This window comes from Vulpes vulpes, chromosome 3 (genome assembly GCF_048418805.1).
Source record: "Vulpes vulpes isolate BD-2025 chromosome 3, VulVul3, whole genome shotgun sequence".
Classification (NCBI taxonomy): domain Eukaryota; kingdom Metazoa; phylum Chordata; class Mammalia; order Carnivora; family Canidae; genus Vulpes; species Vulpes vulpes.
This window is the reverse complement of record NC_132782.1, coordinates 113,426,814-113,448,596: the sequence shown is the minus strand read 5'-3', so window position 1 is coordinate 113,448,596 and position 21,783 is coordinate 113,426,814. Positions and strand designations below refer to the sequence as shown.

Here is a 21,783-nt window from a genome sequence, read left to right as displayed (position 1 = left end):
CCTGTTTGGATTTCAAGAAGTGGAATGACTCGATCTAACTTACCATTTTAAAAATCCTTCGTACTTAGTGCTTTCCAGAAATGTTACACCAGCTTCCCTCTTTAGTTTTTATTGTACTAAAAAGTCATTTTAAATGGTAGGAGAGCTGCTGATGATAAACATTCAGACAGTGCACAGAGGTGACAAGAACCTAGGGGCTGGCAGTGGTGACAGTCCCACTTGCTGGAGGTGGCAGTCCGCCAGTAGTCTCTGGCTGCTGCTGCTCTGAAGGGCCGAAGCTTTTCTTTTGGCTTCTGTCTTGTGTGGCTCCCCGTTTTTGCTAGACTAGATAATAGAGAAAACCAAGTGTAAAACTAGTTAGTAGGCAGAATGTAGGTTATGTTTTTAAATGCCCTTCACTCCACCTGTATGTCGTGCCTCAGATTTCTGATCTGTTGTCTGTTTTAACCTGTGTCAAGTGCCCTTTCTGCCCCCCCCACCCCCGGCACTGCTGCTGGCCTGACCCTTCCACCCCCATCCTATGGTCCCATCTCCTGAATACCTGACTGGGGCCTCTTGTAGTAACTGGTTGTATCCAGCAGCCGATGGGCCCATGTATGTTTAGGATTCAGCAGGGAGATGGCTGATGGTGCAGGACTAGTGTCGTGTGGATGTTTCTGTAGTGCTGAGCTGGGAATAGAATGCAGAACTTTTAGAGGAACTAAAATACACAAGGTAGATGTCAGCTGGGAGCTCTGAGAAGGTGCAGAGGGGTGAGCGTGAGCCAGGCAGCAACATCCGGGTGAGGAGAGCACCCCTTCCAGGGTCTCCGCTAGCTGGTTCTGGGAACAACCTTGGGGAGTGTAGACCTATTTCTTTTAAAATGTGGAATTAAAATGTTTATAAAAGAGAGGTAGAGCTTTTTCACAGCCAGTTCAAGAAGGGAAGGAGTTAAAGCTTGCTCTGTGCACCCCTAAGGATTGTGTCATTTGGCTCGTTGGTGCCCATGAGCTTGTGTCTGTGTCCTGGGATGAACGCTAAGTGAGTTATGGGAAAACCTAAATTCATTCCTAGCTCTACTGACCTGCAGTGGCTGCCTCGGGCTCCCTTCCCAGTACCTCCCGGAGCTGGGGAAGGTGCTTCTCTGTCAGTGCAGGTGTCTCCTGTAGTCAGGAGTGACCTCTGCCCCCTGCCCAGGTCACGCTGGCCCTGTGAGGAAGTGGGTAGCCCCCACTGGAGGTGGCGGGTCTGTGGGAATGGCTGCACGGCCTGGCCCATGGTGTCCCTCTGTGTGGGATCCTTGGAGTTCTGGTCCCCACTCTCACACTGACCTGATCTCAAAGGAGGGAAGTAGATCAGAGGCTGAAAAGGGGCAGCGAGAACTGAGAGGGTAGAATGAACTGTGCTTGTCACGGAAATTTTACAAATGTCATTCTTGTTTGTTTTCCCCTCCCTTAAAGTTCAGACCTTTGGGCTCTCGGATGTATAATATACCAGCTCGTGGCAGGACTGCCGCCTTTTCGAGCAGGGTAAGATCACCCACGGCCCCCAGGCCCACCGCAGCAGCTGCTGGAGAGCTGGGAGGGGGCAGGGGCTGGGGCCAGGTGCAGGTATCTCGGCCATGGTGTCTCCGCAGCGGGAGAGGGAGGCTGCTGGCCCAGGAGGCGTAAGGCCCTGTGCTGGGGACGTTCGTGTACTCTGCCAAAGTGATGGCTTTTCTTGTTTTACAGAAATGAATATCTTATATTTCAGAAGATCATTAAGTTGGAGTATGACTTTCCTGAAAAATTTTTCCCTAAGGCAAGAGACCTTGTGGAAAAACTTTTGGTAAATATTTTGAATTTTCTTCTGATAAGATGATCTGATAGCCACACCCTGAGTCCCTCTGAACTGGGTCAGAGCAGCTTTCCCAGAGGCCCCTGTGTTTCACAGCAGCGTGTCCTTGGGTTGTTTGTGCTTGTAGGTAGATTTGTATCTTCTATCTGATCTCTGTAAACCCTTTTTTTTTTTTTTTTTTTTTTTTTAAGATTCTATTTATTTACTCATGAGAGACCCAGAGAGAGAGAGGCAGAGACACAGGCAGAGGGAGAAGCAGACTCCATGCAGGAAGCCTGATGTGGGACTCGATCCGGGGACTCCAGGGTCACGCCCTGAGCCAAAGGCAGATGCTCAACTGCTGAGCTCCCAGGCGTCCCTGTGAACCCTTTTCAATTTCCAAATGCCTGATTCTTGCTTTCATAACATAGGAAATCATTGTATCATTTTGCATTTGTTCATCAATATACATAGCATTTTAAGTTACTTGTTGTTGGAGCAACTGGCTGTACTGCAGTGGCATATTTCTGAAATCCTACGTGGTGATGTATGTGAATGCTGACCTCAGAGTCTGCTACAGGAAGGTTTTAAAGATCGCCTGGGTTCTGTAGTAGAGGTCAGCAGATTGACCCAGGAAAGGTGTGTGTGTGTGTGTGTGTTTGTGTCTAGCAGCTGCAGTGTCCCTGCCCTCCCTTGGTCCTGGGGAGCAGGGCCTGTCCTGTCTCGGACTCTTCCCCCCCACCCCATGCCTGTCCTGTCAGCCGGCAGCCTGTTGCTGCTCGGTGGGTCTGGGGGCATGCAGCTGAAGATTGGAGGGGGCAGGGATGGTGCCCTTTGAGAGGAAGCACGGGTGGGAGAACACAGCATTTTGTTCTCTGTCCATGGTAGCTCGCCGTCTACACAATTATCTTGGTCTCCTTGTTATTAAAACCAGTATGTTCATTCTTTGCTTGTACGACTTATGTATTTTTTAAGAGAACATTTGTTGCTATTCATTAAATTTTGAGTTGTTTTCACCTGTGTGAGTGGACAGATAGAAGCTTGAGAGAGGTGAACATAGCCCCAGAGGTGACTCTGCTGTCCCCAGCACACCGTGAAGGGTGGGGGGATAGGCCATAGTGCCCTCCTTTGTGTGAGATGAGAAGAATTGAAAAGGAGTACTCACAAAGAATGTCGTTGTCAGAATTACTTTTCGATGTGGACACTGACTTGTGTTGACTTCTGCTCTGTCTCAGGTTTTAGATGCCACAAAGCGATTAGGCTGTGAGGAAATGGGAGGGTACAGCCCCCTGCGAGCTCATCCATTCTTCGAGTCCATCACGTGGGAGAACCTGCAGCATCAAACGCCTCCGAAGCTCACTGCCTACCTGCCAGCGATGTCAGAGGATGACGAGGACTGCTACGGAAACGTAAGCCAGCTGGCATGTGCCTGTGCGTGAGTGTGTATGAATGTGGAGGGTGTGTGGGGGGTGTAGTGAGTGTTCATCTGTGTCCATGAGTGTGATGTATGTACATGTGTGTGCATCTGTATGTGTACACACACGATGTGTGTGAGTGTGATATGCGTACTTATGTGCATGTGTGTCTGGGTATGTGCATGCATGCATCATGCATGTGGGTATAGGGTTGTGTGTCAGGAACAGCCCAGTGGTGCCGTGTGCAACTGTTCCTCTGTGCACAGGGAGTTAGTGCCACGGGCCTTGGGAGCCCAGCTAATGGATGTGTGGCTGGAGCAGAGGCCATTGTAGACCTGTGGGTGGTTGAGCACTTTGCAGCCTCCGAATCTCCCCATCACTGGGACGGATGAGGCTTCCACTTACACATCTGCCCCAAGTGCACATTGTCAGGCTTGGGGGGTAAGGGTGGTCTCTTTTTCTTATTCCCTGTAGTTAATGTTCACCCAGAGGGAGCCTGACGTTGGGTTGGGGGGACTGGAGCCAGTGGGAGCAGCCCCCTCCATACTGTCCCCCTGGGCTCTGTCTTCTGCTTTTAGATAGTGCCTCGTAATCTGTGTCTAAAGACATTCTGGAATGTCTTAGAGAAGCCCAGGGTGCTGCTTCTTTGAACTTGAAGGATATGGCCTCAAGGATGGCCCCTGGTCACATATGGCTTTTGGTGCCTGGTGGAGGCTGGAGTCTTAACTTTGAGTTTTCCTTACGGAGGATGAGCACTCAGAAGAGGTCAGGGGGGTGCAGTGAGCTGCGATGCGCCCACATCACACAGTCAGTGACCACCTCCTGGGCAGGTCTGTGCTTTCTCCTCACCCTCCACCATGAGCCCTCCTGTTTAAAGATGATTTCCCATGCTTCTGTTACCATCAATAGTCTGTTCTCTTGGTTTAACTTGTCATCAGGCCTTATTCTAACTAGTTACCCTGTCGGGGGTGCCACTTTAATTGACTAGGGAATTCTAGGTTATACCTAAAACTCATCCAAAGCTTAGTTAAAATGACTGCTTGTATCACCTCTTAGAGACCAAGTTTCTTCCGTCCCATACTTAACTGTTGTAAGTAACACGTCCCCCCTTTTGTTGTCCTAGAATATCTTTTGTGTCCAGACTTGAAGGAAGCCAGATGTGGAAAGCCATCTGTGCTTACCGCTGACCTGCTTCCCCCACCTCGGCGGTCCCCGGGTCCTCACGGCCTTCCTGAGCCGCGGCAGGTGGGCGCGGGTGGGCTGGGGCCTCCCCAGGAAGCAGCTTGCTCCGCCTGCCAGCTCTACAGCAGCCTCTCCTGCCATCCTCGTCCCAGGCCTCGGTACCCAGGGGGCTCAGCTTCATGGAGCCGTGTGCACGCACTGTCAAGTGTCTCTTGCAGGCCCTCTGCCTGCTGATTCGTCCTGTTTACTGCACTGAGAGCCCTGGCTTCTCAGTTACTCAAGTGTGGCCATCGTAAAACCAGCTCCATTTGTTAATGGCTTCCTGTTAGATGGCTCATCCTCAGCTTTCAAAGCTGAGTGGTTTGAAAGCCTTGGACGATATTCAGGCAGCGCTCGCTATGCCAGACTTTCCATTTGGACAGTAAAATGAGCCCTGAACTGGGAGGGTATCAGATACAGGAGGGGGCACTCCTGTCCAGTGCATGTTGATGGTCTATGAGGGCATCTTCTTATCTGTGAGGCCCTGAGAGAGTCCAGGGTCCTTTTTAGCAGGAAGGAGTCTCCATCTGGGGGCAAGAAACAAAATGGTCTTGCTCAGGGAATGAAGAGAGTGGGCACTTGGTTTTCTCTGGTGTTCCTAATCCCCTGCTGTGGCTGGTGGTGGTGCTGGCGGTTAGACCCCAGAGTAATGCCAGGTGTGGTGCCCTCAGGGAAAGCCTGGTCCTGCAGCAGCATGCAGGGTTGCCTGATGCACACTGGCAGTGTCACCCCTTGTCACACATTCTTTCTGGGCCTACACTTTGTTCTGCGGGTCATCCCAGTTGCTGCTGAAGAGCAGAGAGCCGAGATCCAATATCTGGAGCGTTCCGTGGGGCGCAGTGCAGTGTAGCCCAAGACAGGAATTGCCCAGCCGGCGGTGGCGGTGGTGGGAAGCCAACAGCTCTGAGACCAGAGCAGGGCAGCTGCTATGTTGGAAAAGACATAGAGGACTGGTCCTAATTCGGGGCTAGCTAGCAGGCTGGGGTCTTGGGGCAGTTCTGAGCCTCAGTTTCCCTGTTTTCGAAATGAAGGTGTTGGAGACATTCATCTCACTGGCCTTACAGCCCCGTGGGACACCTGGGGCCAGGATGAGGGACAGCTCATGGAAGCTTGTGTAAACTTTGGGATGTTGAGCAGAGGTGGCCTTGGCCCAGAGAGTCCTCACAAAGCAGAAGCAGAGTCTGTGCCAGAAGGTCTTAGATGAGGGGCCATGGGAGTGACCAGGGTCAGTCCCAGCAAGGAGCCAGTGAGGTGGCACTGAACCTGCTGTCTGTGCTGTGTGAGCACTAGTGAGAAGGCCACTCCTGAAAGTGAGTGAGGAGGGCAGGAGCAGGATCGGGGGGGGGGGGGGGGGGGGGTGGAGAGGAATGATGGACAGGTCTGGGGCCCCCCTCCAAGGGTGGAGGCCAGAGCCTTTCTGGAGGCACAGGAGACTTGGAAGGACACACAGACTCTGGTTTCAGTGATTGCTGGTGGCTTCTTTTCCCTTGGAGTGGAGTTTGGCTGCAGTGGAGTTCAGGCGTGGGACCTGCAGCTAGGGGACTAGACTGTTGAGGGCAACCACTCCTCCTCAGGTCTTTGATGGGAGCTCTCTGGCCCCGTCACCAGCTCTAAGGGTGTCTGAGTGCACAGGCTCTGCCTGTGTGCAGCATTTGTGAGTAAATCAATTTTTGTATTACCACTGTTTATAGTTTCCCCAGAAGAGCAGGCAACTGTGTCAAGCTTATTATTTGCTATAGTTAAAGGGATACTTAAAAAAAATTTGATCATAATCAAATTGAAATATATAGTGACAACCACAGACTTAGAAAACATAGAATCACAGGGCCAAGGAGGAAGGCTCCTGAGCTCACAAGGCTGCTCGTCCCCCCTCTTCCTTCTTAGGCAGCAGGCCCCAGGCCCTGGGTCTCCCCTTCCTGGAAATGACGACTGAGGGTCAAGCCATCAGGAGGGAGACCTGACCTGGAAGCACCCAACCCTGCTTGGTTCAGTGGCCCACGATCTGGTGCAGGAGGAGTCAGAGCGGCCACAGGCGCCTCGGGACCTGCAGGGTGTGAGCTTGCTGGGTCTGGTCTGGGGCCCAAAGGAAAGCGGGCATGGCTCTCACTCTTTCCTCTTCTCTGTGCAGTATGACAACCTCCTGAGCCAGTTTGGCTGTATGCAGGTGTCTTCGTCTTCCTCCTCCCACTCCCTGTCCGCCTCGGACGCAGGCCTGCCGCAGATGGCGGGCAGCAACATCGAGCAGTATATCCATGATCTGGACACTAATTCTTTTGAACTGGACTTAGAGTTCTCCGAAGATGAGAAGAGGTTGTTACTGGAGAAGCAGGCCAGTGGAAACCCTTGGTAAGAACCCATAGACATGAGCAGTGCTCCATTTAAAAGAGTTGTGTGCGTGGGAGCCGAGCAGCAGGAGACCAAGAGCTTGGGGCACCTGGCCTTTGTCTCCACTGCCTGCCAGGGCTCTGCGCCACCTCACACGTTCCTTGATGCCATTAATGCTTTGCAAACAAGGTCCCTCAAAAGGTCCAGCTTGAAGTGGGGATTTGTAAGTATTGGGCCTGGGGATAAGTGGGTTTGAGACTCTCAGGCCTGCAGCCCTTGGGGCTCAGTGAGCCAGGCCTCCAGGCATCCGTGTTCTGATGTAGATTTACCACTGACCAAATGACCACCACCCCCTGATGAGGCAAGGGGGCATTCCAGAGTTTTCACTATTGGAAATCATCCTTCGCACATAGGTTTTTCCACTTGCCTAGATGTTTCTCGTAAAGGGGAGCCCTGGCTTGGCAGGTGGAGTGAGGGTGAGCATGTGTAAGGATCCAGTGCTCTGTGTCCACAGTGCTGGAGAACCCCTGGCTCCCAGTACTCTTGCCTCCCCTTAAGCACTTTGATGCTCTAAAATGGACTCACGTGAATTTGCTTTTGTATTCTGGTTGAGGCAAACATCTGTGTTCATTGGCCGTTTGTACTTCTCTTTCAAGGTACTTTGTGTCCTTTGACTGTTTTTCTACTTGTAACATTTTCCATATTTTTGAAATCAACTCCAAGAGCCATGGATTCGAAGAACATTTTTGTTGTATATTTCACAAATGTTTTTCTTCAGTTTACATTTTGAGGTTTTGTGTGTATTTTTGTGTAGAAGTTGCAAATTCTTACAAAATCAAACATGTCTGTGTTTTTGTTTTCTGTTTTCCATCTTGGTCATGTTGAAAAGAGTGTGTCTACCCTGACAACCTTCTTTACATGTTTTTATGATTTCCCTTTTGACTCACAGGTGGAGGGAAGTCTGTCACAGGGGTGAGTGGGGAGGTATGTTGGGGTAGGAAAAGGGTTGGAGAGAGAAGCAGACTGGTTGGAGGGCTGGGCTAGGCAACCAGGCTGGAGGAGGAGGAGGAGGCAGGGTGCAGAGGAGAAGTAGTGGGTGATGAGGCCAGGATCCCGTACCATTTGAAATTATTGTCTCTAGCAAAAGTACAATTAGATGTTGGCCAACTGGAATATCTACACTTCTTGGGAGTTTATCCTTCCTCAAGTGGTATCACATAGGAGTATCATTGTGTACTGAGCAGGGAGCAAGGGGCTTTGGTCAGAATGGTTTGAGCACCACCAGGCCATGTGCTCCAGGCAGGTCTCTGCACAGAGTTGTGCAAAAGCTTCCTGGACCTGTGCGTGATGGCGTCCCTAAGAAGGGCCTGCTCTGCAGCCATCGGCTAACTCCCCAAAAGGCTGTATGCCTTGGCTGAGGGCATTTGCTGAGGCCCTTCAGCCTGGATTCTGGGTGGGATCAAGGCCCCTTGCCTTCCCTCTCTTTGTTCCGGCTTCTCTTCCCTTTCCTCCAGGTTCAGGCCTATTTGGGAGCTGGTGATTTCCAAGAGCTCACAGCATCCCTTATATGACCAGGGCAAGATATGTCAAGCACTTTGTTCTTTAGAACAATGGATTCTCCATGCACGGCCCACAGGGCGTGATAATAATAGTGGGATAACACGAAGAGGATACTTGCTTTCTCCCCTTGTTCTCCCTGAGTATGCAGTATACTGCTTTAGAGACTGCACACTGGCCAGTGATGATGATGTTCTGCGGCTCCTGGACTGTGTGCTTTGTCTGTTTTGAATCTTCTGCAGGAGTTGGTTTACCGTCTAAGTATGAGCAGCTTTAGAGACGTAGTGAATTCTTAGTATTTATGCAGAGCTCTTAGTAGCTGTCTGCAGTTACACCTGCTATGATTGCTGTAACTTGATGTCTTCTGGTAAATCCTCGCTTTGAGATCCAGAGGTTTCCTTAGACCTACGTGGACTCACCACAGGACCTCAGGACACTCTGCTGACTTGTTCTTCAATAAAATATAAAGATTTCTGAATTACTAAATTTTATCAAAACTGTTACTGTTGACTTTAATGATATATTCTAAAATAAAAGGGCATTTATAACATTTTCAAGTTTAAGTAGGGAATCATTGATTCAGAGACATGTGCTTTCCCAGCCCACATTGCCACACACCCCCCCCCCCCTCCATGTCTGAGGGTGAGGAGGAGGCAGCCCTGCCTGGCAGAGAGCACCCTGCCACATGGAAGGGAGGGGCCTGCCCCAGGAGCCTGGACAGAACCGTAGGTGTGGAGCTCACCAGGCCATGGCCCCCCGCCCCTCAGAAGCATGGATGTCTGTGCCTCCATGCACACCTGTGAAATGGGGTGGTTTCGCTTACTGTTACCGTGCTGGTGGAGCTGCAGCGCCAAAAGAGTTTTAACAGTAGAGGAATTGCTCATTGTACATGGACACATGAGGACCCCTTTCAAAGCCAAACTTACAAAGCTGCTGTGGCATCTTACAGAGAAGTTACGTTGTCCAGGCTGGCAAAGTGCATGTGACAACTTGGAGGCCAAGGAGTGTTGAGCTGTTGACAAGGCAGAGTGCCTGCCAGGTGACATTCGAGGCGAGGAGCCCCGGCACTGCCACAGGCCCTGGCACAGCAGCTCCCCAGGTAAAGATGTGGCTGCAGACACTAGGAGTGAGTTGGCATCCCTCTGGCCACGTTGCACTTTTGCCTTGAGTAGATAAATCATATACGGGTCATACTGCAAGCATTGAAGAATGTGGGCTTCAAGTCTGTGAGCCCAGATTCTCGTATTTAGGAAGAGAAAAGTGAACCGCGGTCCATGCATATGGATGAAAACTAGAGGATCACAGTTAATCACTGTAGTGTTGAAATCTCTACAGCCTAGAAGCTGGAAGACATAGGCCTTTAGGTCTTTCTGGAGGTCCCTCGAGGTGTCTGCATGCTTCTTGAGCTGAGCAGGTTCATCATCCTTCAGCTTCTGGTTGATCATACTGGTTAATCCCCAGGCATTCAGAATACACAGATGGCTCAGGAAGACTTCCTTCTCATGCCACAAATTCCCTTCACCATTGTCCCAGGATGAATCCTGGATAGAGTTTCAATATGGATCAGTGAGATCAGCCATAATTAATCCAATAGTGCCGTTGGTATGTCCTTTTAGTTTGATGGCCTCATAGGCACTTTCAACCACCATCATATGTACTCCCTTCTAATTTTCACTGTCATCATCTATCACCATTCCTGGCTGGATTCAGTTCCTGAGCAGAAACGCCTGCCACATTCACTCCACACAGCCACTCTTGAGTCTCCATGTTCTCCCAAAATCCATCCATGGCAGCTGCTGGGATGAATGCCAAGTTTTTCAGCCATGAGATAGTAAAATCTAAGAGAATCCAGATTACACTCTCTTCCAATCACACTGTGCTCGGGTAGTCCACTTAGTTTCCAGGTCACATATATGAAACTATCCACTGGGTTGGAAACCACAGTCACTCACACCTGGGACCGTGAACAGTGGATTTGAAGACACTGACATTCCTTTGCACCAGACCGAGTCGGCTCTCTCCTTCCTATGGGGGTGGGGAGGGGAGATGTGCCACAGTTACCACCACAACCCTGGAATCGACAGTCACAGAGTAACCTCTCTCTGCCACAGTTTTAGCTGTCTGGAGAAATAAGCTCCCATGTTGCAGACCCATCATTTCTCCTTTGAGTTTATCTTCCAAAACATCCACAAGGGCAATTTCATCAGTCAGAGACTTTCCCAAAATGCTGATGGCACACACCATACCAACTTGTCCAGCACCTACTACAGTGATCTCACTGTTTGGGAAGGTTGCCTCTTCTGCAACTGGTGCAGTCAGTTTTTCTGTTAGAATCACCATTGTGCCCAGGAGAGAGACAACTGTAAGAGTGGCTTAAAGCAGACAGTGTCAGCTGCATGCACCTCCTCAGGCATGGGGTCTGCCTGAAGTGCTTCTTTTGAGCCTCACTGCTTGTTCTGGAACAAATGTGTTGAGCAGTGCACCGGTGGTACAGACGCAGTGGTGGGTAAACCACAGGTGCCAGATCATGAGTCCAGGTTGGGGTACCAAGCATTGCTGGAGCCCCTGGGATCTCACAGACCACAGCCATCCCTGCACTGGGAGAAAAGAAACTGGTCTCACTGAGGAATGGTCATGAAAAATTACTGATTTTATTAGTAGTCTGAATGAAATGCAAAGTGTGCAGGAAGCATCTCTGCTGCCAACCCAAATGTGAGTTCTCTCAAGTAAAGTGCTGGCGTTGGGAGCTGGCCAGCTGCTCTTTGCATGGAAGACTGTTTTCACTGCAGAGTTTTACTGGCAAACTGGTTATTCAGACTTGGCTGTTTGGCCGTTTTTTCTGGAAAATAAGTGGAATGAGTCTATCACTTTAAGACAAACAACTGCCAGTATTTGTCACCAGTGATAAAAATTGAAATTAGGATTTTGGAAAACTTTATCCTTCACTGTAAGTTTGACATCTTCCCAGCAACTAAAGACTCTTTTTGAGGAGATAGTGACGGCAACAAGTTGATTTGTGGATAATCGTGGAACAAAGTTTGTCAGCATTGGGAGGATTTCCATGACTCAGCAAACCACCATCTTCCGGGTGACTGCTGGGTGACAGAGTTATTCAAAGTGCCAGGTGGACTGATGAATTTTAATGTCCCGGAGTGTGAAAAATCCATCATGGGGACTCAGATTCCGTGTGGCAGTGGACCGTGAAGGAGCTCCACTTGTTGAGCTTGGGCGCGTTATCAGAGAAGAATGGCCATCACTCTCTGAAAAGGCTTTTACAGGCATTCCTCCCTTTTCTAGCTCCTTGCCCAAGTGAGGCTGGTTTCTTGTGCTTCAGCCTGGAGATCACACAGAGTGATGGCGGAGACCGCTAGGCGTGCCCAGCTGTCTTCTGTGAAACCACCTGTTTAGGAGATTTACAAAATGTACAACAGGGTCATGCTTCACATTAATTATCTTTGTTTTGGAAAAAAGTTACTCTTGAATAAAAATGTTATTTATATTAGTATGTTATGGGGTTGTTTTTGATTTTTAATGAATTAAATAAATATTTGAAAATATCTCCATTTTAATTTCTCCCACATGAATATCAGTGGGTATAACCCCAGTAAAGGAAATCCCTTTGGGATCTTCCATAATGTTTAAAGAATGTAAAGGAGTCCCGAGAGCTGGCGTTTTAGAGCAAACTGGCCCCAATCACTTGTTCCTTTACCTGTGTCAAAGCCCAGTGTGGAGAGCCTTCCTGAGGTGGTCAGAAGAGCCACATCGGCATTCTGGCAGCCTCGCTTGGCTCCCCTGGGAGTGACTGCTCTGAAATGGCCTCAGGCTTGCATCCTCCAGAATGATCTTGGGGTCTGGGGTTTGCTTGTGGGATAGGGTGAGGAGGAAAGAACCCTGGCTTTGGAATCAGGAAGAAGGAATGTCTCGACACTGTCACCCATCTGGGCAAGCCCGCTTGGACTTCTGCATAGAGCTGATGGTGAGTGTCGCCTGTGTGTGAAGCGGGGCTTTGGTGACCTGCCTGCTAACCACAGTCTTGAGAGTCTCTGACTCAGGTCTGGTTTTGGCTCAGAGTCTTCAGACAACATCTACCACTTGCCAACGAGGAAGAGGCGGCGGGTGGGGGGTGGGGGGTGCATTTTCAGGGGAGTGAAGTAAATTCAAAGTGATTAGCCTGTGTAAGCTAATCGGTGAGTGCACTGCATGACTGGATTGTGGTGTTTGTGCTAATAATGGAGCTTTGAGCCTCTCTGCATCTTGCCTCGGTTTATTTTACCCCAGCCACTGGATCCAGTCAGGAGTCCCCGCTAGGCTTTCACTATCCGGGACACCAGTAGCCTCCCTGCGGCCTCCGTGCCTCTCGGGGAAGAGTGCGGGGGCTGCACTTGTGTGTGTGTGACCAGGACTGAGGGCCTCCTGGTTCGCGTGCGGTGCGGCTGGGGTCTGTCAGTGGGGTCCTCACTGCAGGGACAGGAAAGGGGCTCGCCTGCTTCCCTGCCGTGCCAGAATGTTCTGTTGCTGACCCATTGCTGTGGTTTCAGTTTTGCTGGTATAAAGAATACTGTTGTGGATATTTGTGCCCTAGTCTTCATTTTTCTTTACTTCCTGAGGATAGATTGTTGGGAGTGGGATTGCTTCTCAATACATCATCTCCAGATTGTTTTTCGGCGAGTCGTAAATTCAGGGCCACAGGCGCTGGTGCTGAGCAGGCGCGGACTGGGGCACCCCAGTAGGGCATGCAAGAAGGGCGGCTCAGTTTTGTTTACTGAGAGCCATTGAGAATTTTGGGATCACTTTCTCTTGGGGAATTTCTAGTTTGTATACTTTGCTCAGTTTTCTGTTGAAGCTTTAATAAGCCTTTCCTGTCACTTTGCATGTGCTCTGCGGCGTGCAGACGTTAACTCTGTGGGCTGTGTTTGCGGAAGACCTCTCCAGCCTCCTCCTTGTTCATGGGGGTGGTTTTGTATTTGGAGGTGCTTTTTGTCCTCCTGCCGTGACTGCTGCTTAGAAAGTCACTCCTCCTTCCTCTTCTAGCTCTTCCCTTGCTGGGAGTTGGGTCACTTTGGGGCGGCCAGTGAACTGGACTCCGTGTAAACTGTCCAAGAAAAATCTTCCCTGGTTTCTCAAGCTCAGGGAAAACCAGAATGTCCTGTTAATTTAATATCGTATCCTGTCTCTCATGTCAGACTACTTGAGGCTGCAAAGACGCCGTGAGGCCTCTTCTTTCCTTACCTGTCTGCCAGCCTTTCCTGGTGCTATGGTGCCATCAGCCCCAGGGGCCCGACTGCCGGGAGGGCTTGGTGGTGGCATCTTTCACAAGCCTGAGCTGAAATTGAGCCCCACCCCAGCCCTCCGCCCTCAGTACAGTTTAATTCAAGTCTCCCCCTTATGGTTAGTTTGTGGTTCTTTACTACACATCCAGCTCTTCCACAGTAGGGCTTGGTTAGAAGACGCTTTCTGTGCGATCTGTGTTTCTGTGCTGCAGATCGTTCTATCTGCCTTTCAAAAATCTTCTGAATGCTTTTCTCTTTGTTTCACATCTTGTTTTTGTTTGTTGGTTTGGTTTTTAAGTACCTCTGAGAGTGAGATATTGTACCTTTCCTTATATAACACGTTTTTGTTCAAATTCTTTTTAGTTTTCAAAATCCATATGCTGCCATGTCCACTCACAAGTAGGCTGAGTGCTTGAGGGTGGGGCCTCCATGGGCTCTGAAGCCGGCAGGGGTCTGGCTGGGGTAGCCTGGGCAGACCCCAGGGCCAGGAGAGCTGAGTGGAGAACTCGCCAGCTCAGCCAGTTTTCTTGCATGCGCCCTGGGTCCCCTGTGGCTGCACTCGGATACTGAAGTGGTAAACTGTCACCACTTGTGTGAGTGTGTGTGAGGCGATAGTTATCTTATGACTTTGCAAACATAAGACATTGTGTTCTACAGTAGATCCTCAGACTAGGAAATTCGGTAAAGCCAGACGGAGTATAAACTAGTAACTGTTCATTTGAACCAAAAGCAAGAACCCGAAGACATTAAAACAACCTCTTTTATACTCCTAGGAGTCAAAGTGAAGTATACTTGCTAAAAACACACACGAAGTCAAGCTGTGTTCCTAGCTTCCTCCTCCAAGTTCCTGCCTTATTTGAGTAGGAGTGCTCTCTTACTGTCGTAAAAACACCAAAGAAGGTGTTTTTAAACCGAGTCCAGTATGGGTCTTTCCGGGACCCCTGATTCCCAGCTGCTTGGTGGTCTCTGAGCATGGGATTGGGGGGCCTAGGCTTGGGTAGCATGTGGCCAGCAGTCTGTGTCCTGAGGTTGACTCTCAGCGGCCCCCGCACTTTCAGGGTTCTGTGCTTACCCCAGCTTTGTTCAAATCAAGGAGGATGTGTGTCACCTTGCCACCGCCTTTCTACTGCTGTGCAAATGCTGCCCAGCCAGAGGTGGCAGCAGGTGACGGTGCTCACATGTGTCGACGCTGGTCCGCACCCCACGACCAAATGCTCTAGAGCAGTGGGCACCTGCATGCTCCATGAACTTGGGCCTCCTGAGTTCCTGGAGCGAGTCAGGGCTGTGACAGGAGGGGTTTGAGCAAGGCTCGCAGATGCCCTCAGGAAGTTCACTTGGAGAGTTTCTGTCCCTGACTCACTTGAGTATCTCTTGTTTCCTTCTTTTTATAGGCACCAGTTTGTAGAAAATAACTTAATACTAAAGATGGGTCCCGTAGATAAGCGAAAGGTAAGTCAGCTCCCGCCAGCACCTGCCAAACGTCTGTCTCCCCTCAGCCGCCTCAGGGTCTGGCCTTCCACCTCGGGTACCCGCTGACCTTGCTATACATGCATCCTTGCTCTTGCTTCCCTTTCTCTGAAAGATCATTTCTAGATTTGACGGCTAAGGAAGGCTTGAGCCACTCAGGGGAAGCTGTTTGAAACCACACAGGAAGGCTGTGGTAAAATAAAAATACACTCTCTCATTTCTGGCTTGGGACCGGGGTTTTGATATCCTAGCAAGTTGTCTTTCACTTCATTAGACTTGTTTTTGAAAATTGTTATTTGTTTGTTATGTTTTATGGATTAATTGTGTCAAAACTATCAGACTCACATATGCTCTCCCTTTGCCAACACAGGCCCTTCTAAATTCAGGCCCCAGGCCTCTGTTCCCGGCGGGACACACACGCTGCCCGGGCCCCACCTCCCTGGAACAGAGGTCATGAGTGGTACCCTCACTGTCCCCAGCAGGCTAGGCCAAGCGCTTGGATTTGCCTGCCTGTGCTGCCGCTCCCCTCTGTGGCAGTGGAGGGACACAGACCCCAGTGGGGACATTGGGACCCAGCTCACTAAGGCCAGGCAGGCTGGGTGCTGCATTCTGCTCCTCTCTGATCTAAGAGGCCGGGTCCATGGGAGGAGGCCAGGTCCCAGGCGAGTTGACAGGCGCTGGTCCCCATGCCCTGGGCTGCTCTGATGGCCGGCCTCCAGGGGAGCGGTAGGTGCTGTCTGCACCCACTTGTGAGTCCTGACAGACAGGGTCCTTTTGTTTTGCATAGGGCTTGTTTGCACGACGACGACAGTTACTGCTCACAGAAGGGCCACACTTGTATTATGTGGATCCTGTCAACAAAGTCCTGAAAGGTGAAATTCCATGGTCGCAAGAACTCCGACCAGAGGCCAAGAACTTTAAAACCTTCTTCGTGCACACGGTGAGTTTGTCTCTGCGGGCTCTCCTCTACAGGCAGTTATCTCCCCCTTATCTCATGTCCCGGGGGCTCCACACTCACAGCGCACCCCTGAGCTGAGCCAGGGTCACTTGTGCTTGTTTGTCAGTTTAGGGGTGACTTAAGAGATCTCTAGGTCCTTGCCTGCACATATAAGGCCTACAGACACTTGTGTGCTTCCACAAGTGCCCACAGTGGCCGCCAGAGGGTGGTGGTCTTGGCGGGACACCCCTTGTCCCCAGGATCATTAAACCATTTCTGTCTCCACAGCCGAACAGGACGTATTACCTGATGGACCCGAGTGGGAATGCTCACAAATGGTGCAAAAAGATCCAGGAAGTGTGGAGACACAGATACCAGAGCCACCCAGATGCTGCCGTGCAGTGACACGTCCACGGCTGCTGCACTAGCTGCCAGGACACGTGCCCCAGCACGGCTCGCCGCCCTTCGGGACGCTTCCAGACCACCTGCCAGCCATCTCAAGGGGGACGCAGACGGCGGAACCTTGCAGCTTTTTTATTTAAAAGAAAAGAAGAAAAAAATACCCAACCACACAAAGAACAAAACCAATAACGAAAAGGAATTCAGGGTTGCTTTGCTTGCTCTCTGTGCTCTGTGGAGGCTCCCCAAGCTGTCCTCGCCATGGGGACCCAGTGCCACGCACGTCTGCCTAATTCCTGCCCGGGCGAGTGGAACAGACTTGAGTCACCAGCTCTGCACCACATGCCCTGGTCACCTGCCGGCTGGTCCTCCTGTGGCGGAGGGGAGGGGCATGTGCCTTCCAGAACCCGTCGGCAGGGAGCTGTGTGCACCTCTGCCGAGGGTGGCATCCATCTTTTTGGTGTGGGAGGGTTCCTGGCTTTGGTCTGTGTGCTCCTTTTCTTGTGTCCCTACTTGCTGCCCCCTGTGCCCCACCAGTGCCCCTCGCTCACCTTCTTGCATAGCTCTGGCTGTGAGATCTCTGTGGCTGTGCACACTCCATGCCTTGTGTGTATCAGGCAGGCTCCAGGTGGGGAGACATGGAGCAGGCTGTTGGGGTGCACTACCGGGCCGCTGCTGGGGTTGGAGGGTGTCAGCAGGCTTTGGGATTGAACGTCCCTCTGAGCGGGGTGGTCTTGCAGAGCTAGAAAGCAAGCTCGGGCCTGGAAAAGGCACTGTCCAAGGTGGGCACCCGGTTGTGCTAGGAGGTAAGGCGGTGCCCTGCTCTGTGTGAGGCCACGGCAGCAGGGCAGACTGGGCCTGCGTCCCCCACGTGGAGGGGTGCTGCCTGGTGAACACCTCTTGAGTGCTTAGAGGGTGGAACATGCAGGTCCCCCCACCCCGGAGCAGTTTGCTGGGGCTGAGGGACTCCAGGTGCCTGTGGTCTCCCAGCACGTTTACGTCTCCACAGTGAAAGTCTGGAAACCTTCTCATGCTGCCAGGTCCTTTATCTCCATCGAGATGTGGACCTTGCCGGGAAGAAAATGTTGCACACCTTGCACGAGGGGTAGGAACGCCACACTGGAGCCTGAGCACCCAGGCCGCTCACCCCCTCTACTTTCAGGCTGCCTGCCTTTCACCTTGCAGAGGCAGCACAGTGCTGTATACTGCAGCAGGTCCAGGATTTACTGGTCCTTTGATTTCTTTGCTGCTCCCTGGACATAGGATGGCTCTGGGCCTGGTGGGGCTCAGCGTTCCTCTTCCTGCCCCTGGAGGGCAGTCCGCAGTCCAGGTGGGAGGGAAGGAGGCACCGCTGCTTGCAAGTTCCTCACAGGCACGTCTCTCTGCCTCCAGGGGATGAACAACTGTGCGGTTTCCTTCAGGCTTTCACGAAGGCACTAGCACAAGGTTCACATGGGAAAGATTCCCCCTGACGACTGCCACCCGTCTCCTATTTCGAACAAACCATCTGTCTCCCCCTGTGTTGACAGGTGGTCCAAATCGAGAGAAAGGATGCTTTGTCAAATGGGTTTAGTGATAAGAGTGACCCTTGTCAGCCTGGGAGGGAAGTGTGGCTGTGGAGGTCCCAGGGCAAGCGGTGAGGGTGGACAGGAGCAGAGGTGGGGCCAGGTTTCCAGTGGCTTCCACTGGGGTCTCGTGCACTGCTCTGTGAGAGTTGCGTGTGAGCAAACGAGCATGTGTGCATGCTCTTGGGACACCCTGGGGAGCAGGACACTGTCCTGGGCCGGGAGTATAGGTCAAGCTCCCCTCTTCTCCTCGCTTTTGAAAAGACTTGCCTCTGTTCTTCTGCTTTTCAAACAATAAGTCTCGCAGGCCTTCAGGAAGGTTTTCCAGCCTACTCCCCATGTTGATACGTTTACTTTTCTCAGAACACCGTCATCCGTGGGCATGCAGTTGGGAGAGTTGGGGGCCTGCTCTTGCCCAGTGTTCTTCCTGGCATCTGGTTACAGGGACCTGGGCAGAGCTGGCAAGCAGAGCTGGCATTGGGCTGTAACAGGAGCCCTCGGCTGAGCTGCTCTGGGAGGGACGCAGCTTCCGTTGCATTCTTCCCCCTGCACCGCGCCACTACCTCCCAGGCTTCACCCACCAGTTCCATCTTAATCTCCAAAACCGGAGAATGAAGGGCTCAGGCTTCAGCTGGCAGCCAACAGAGCTGAAGGGACTGCCCTTGCCCAAGCCGGTGACAGCTGAGCCCTCCCTAGGCCATCTTTCTCCTCTTGGAGCCTCCTTTCCCTTTTCATTTTTTAAGGCACATAATACTCTTCCTGCCCCATGCTTGTCCGTGTCACCTTTAGTTTTATCCAGTTTGTCCTTAGAGCTGCTGTCCCGGCATGCAGGTGCCTCCCATTCTTAGACGTGGCTGTGGCCGTCAGTCCAGTGCTTACACAGCACACGTGGAAGTACAAGTGATTCATCCAAGGGGAGAAAGTGCCCTGTTGTTCAGCAGACCCAGGAGCCATGTGTCTTACTGAGGGAAGGCAAGGACAAGGTGAAGTGCCAAACCACAGGCCCGCCAGGCAGGGCCAATCCCACACCGCGTGGCTCCCCAGGCTCAGGTGGCCCACCGCACCTCACCCCTCTCTGGGAACCCAGGGAGCCAGGCGCAGGTGGGGTGGTTTCCTGACCAGGACGGTGGGGGGGACGGAGGGTGGCTGGTGGCACTGCAGGGTGCCTGCTCTTCTGAACCTGCCCTACCCCAGGCCCCCACTACTGCCCTGTGGTATTTGTGGCCCAGGCCGGTAGGGATTGCAGGAGATGGCCCTGTGGCACAGACTCACCCAGGGCAAGGTGCCGGCACAGGAGCTCCAGGTGGTTCTGTACTTTCTAAAACATTTGTGAGAATATCAACTGTAGGCTTACCACCCAGGAGAGACCACTGTGAACATTTTGGTGTATAGCCCCCCCTGCACACATTTGTTTGCTTTTTTAACTAAATTGGGAACATGAAACACACAGTGTTCTGCATCTAGCTTGTTTCACTCAATTATTTATCTTCTGCATTTCTCCACGTCATGAACAATGATTAAAAACATTCTTTTTAGTGACTGTAGAGCTTAATGGTTATAAATTTTATCATAATTTATCTGACCATTTCCCTGTTATAAAACATTTAGATGTTTTTTGGTTTTTCACTATTTAAATAATGCTGTGATGAATATCCTCATAAATCTTTGATTTTGACTCTGAGACTCTGATCCCTGTGCCCCTCACCCCCATTCCTAGAAGTAGTGTTTTTGGGTCAAAGAGTGTATTTGTGTTAAAGGTGGTATTAGTCAGTCTCTGTCTTGATATGATGCTTAGACTCTCAGAGTTCCAGTACAGAACCTAAGTTGTGTCCTACAGATTCTGAACAAGTCAGTTTCTGGTAAGGTGTGTGTTCCAAAGAATGTTTTAATAAGACTGCTCTCCTATTTTTTTCATAAAGCTAAAATGATACCATTTATTGCAGTCCATTTGTGACCGATTTTTTTCCCAAAAACTAATTTCCTTATTTTTGTTGAAAGAATCTGGTTATGCTTGCATGTTATTTACCTTCCCCTCCCTGCTGCTACAGCTTTCAAGTGCTCAGTGATATTTTCAGAAGCTTGTACTGTGTCCACAATGGTACTGAATTTGCATCCGCACAGGCAGCAGAGATAAGTGTTGAACTGACCTTGCCACAAGCTTAGTGGATGACTTGTAATTAAGTTTGTAGACTCAGAAAATCCATTGGGCCATTTGGAATCAGTAAAAGAGCAAATTCTCTCCTTGATAAAAAGGCCATGTAGGCGGTTGAGTTTTACAGAAGTTGATTTGCCCCCATGCCCTTCAGGTGGTGGCACTCAGTAGGAAGGTCTCCGCGGCTCTGCGTTCCGCTGTAGGCTGTAAGTGTGCGGGCCCGCATGAGTTTCAGGGCTTCTCCCCTGCCCTCCCTCACCGTGTTGCAGGCTGTCTGGCCGTCTTCAAACCCAGACCACCCAATTTGGTTTCATTCCTAATCTCTCACTTGAGTTTGGAGTCCATTGATGCTGAGGGGGAGAGGTGTATGAGATTTATTAGGGGCCATGCTCATTGTCACTTGAGTCTGCCAGAGATTTTGGCTGGGTTGTGCAGAATTGGATTTCCTGCCCTCCACTGACACCCCAGGTCCCCTGTCCCCCAGGCTGGTCCGCAGACTGAGGGTGCTCACTCCCTTGCCAGAGTATGATGAAGGTACTGTTCTTAGGGATGTTGCTATGTACATTTTTCCACATTCTCTTCATCCAAAGCTCTGGAACTGATGGTGACTCGAGTGGGTGTGGCACTTCCCTCTTAGGCGGCCTGCATGGCAAGTGCCTTAAGTCAGGAGTTGCCCCCCAAGTGTCTGGGGTGGTGCAGGCTGCTGGCCCAGGGCTGCCTGGGAGCACTGGTCTGGAGAAGGGAGCTGTGCCCACGGAGTGGGCCTGTCTGTAGCTGAAGACAGCTCGACGAGCACCTGAACAGGCCACACGTAAACCTGAATTGTCCCCAGAGCCCATTTCTTCAGTATGAGGAAGCACCAGACTTTGTCTACAGAGAACTTTTTTTACAAGAGGCAGACCTTTTTTATAGTGTGTGATCCACCCTAGTCCAACCCACCTGGCAGGATGACTTCCGAATCAGGGTCGTTTTGCTGGTGAAAAGCCTCTATCCTCACCAGAAGTTTAATTGGACATTGACAAAAATAAATTTTTGCAGTATTTAGAGCTGCTGTAGCTGTTCGTTAACACAAAATAGGATGAATCAGTAGTGTGTTAGCTGTCTTTCAGGTTGGTGGCAGTCAGAACATGTGTAAAATTCTCTACCTGGTCTGTAGCTGTAACTGTGATGTACAGGCAAAGCAAAAATTTAAAACTTATGAAAACAAATAATGCAATGATATTAGGATATACACTTTTGTATTTTTATTCTTATATAAGGTTATTTGCCGGCTGTTGTTGGCCTCTAGTTCAGTCTGTGTTATTTAAAATCTAATATATGAATTATTTGGATTGAATTCATGTTTGGGGCCACGTTGTTGTATGTATTGATGTACAGCCTTGAATGTGAATAATTATTGTAAACTATATTTTACAACTTTTTTTCTGGCTTTATTATATAAATTTTCTATTCGGTCAATGATTTAATCATATAATTTAATGAATCTGTTTTCTTCTCTTTTTTTCAAATATTTGTGCTTTAGATGTAGTTCCTGGATGATGAATTTTCCACGTATGCTCGGTAGTCTTGTAATAAAGAGCATGTAGTGTGTAGACACTGGCTGGCGCGGCTCTTCTTTGCCCCGGGGCGCGGGGTCGGCGCGGCCGCCACCTGAACTCCGGGCCCGGAACCCAGCGTCCGA

General features: G+C 50.6%; 1 protein-coding gene and 1 pseudogene across 10 annotated transcripts in view; one reads left to right on the top strand and one right to left on the bottom strand.

Annotated features, from left to right (window-relative positions):
- PDPK1 (3-phosphoinositide dependent protein kinase 1) overlaps window positions 1-21,694 on the top strand; it is an 80,325-nt gene extending 58,631 nt beyond the window's left edge. For all 10 annotated transcript variants that reach the window (XM_072753975.1, XM_072753968.1, XM_072753973.1 and 7 more), the window contains 7 exons: window positions 1,440-1,508; window positions 1,710-1,806; window positions 3,030-3,203; window positions 6,559-6,776; window positions 14,974-15,031; window positions 15,837-15,989; window positions 16,275-21,694. In XM_072753975.1, the coding sequence (XP_072610076.1) occupies window positions 1,440-1,508; window positions 1,710-1,806; window positions 3,030-3,203; window positions 6,559-6,776; window positions 14,974-15,031; window positions 15,837-15,989; window positions 16,275-16,391 (886 nt within the window). In that variant the 3' untranslated portion in view covers window positions 16,392-21,694. The remainder of the gene's footprint in view (window positions 1-1,439; window positions 1,509-1,709; window positions 1,807-3,029; window positions 3,204-6,558; window positions 6,777-14,973; window positions 15,032-15,836; window positions 15,990-16,274) is intronic.
- Window positions 9,501-10,652, bottom strand: LOC140598195 (L-lactate dehydrogenase B chain-like; annotated as a pseudogene).
- Window positions 21,695-21,783: the final 89 nt, after the last annotated feature.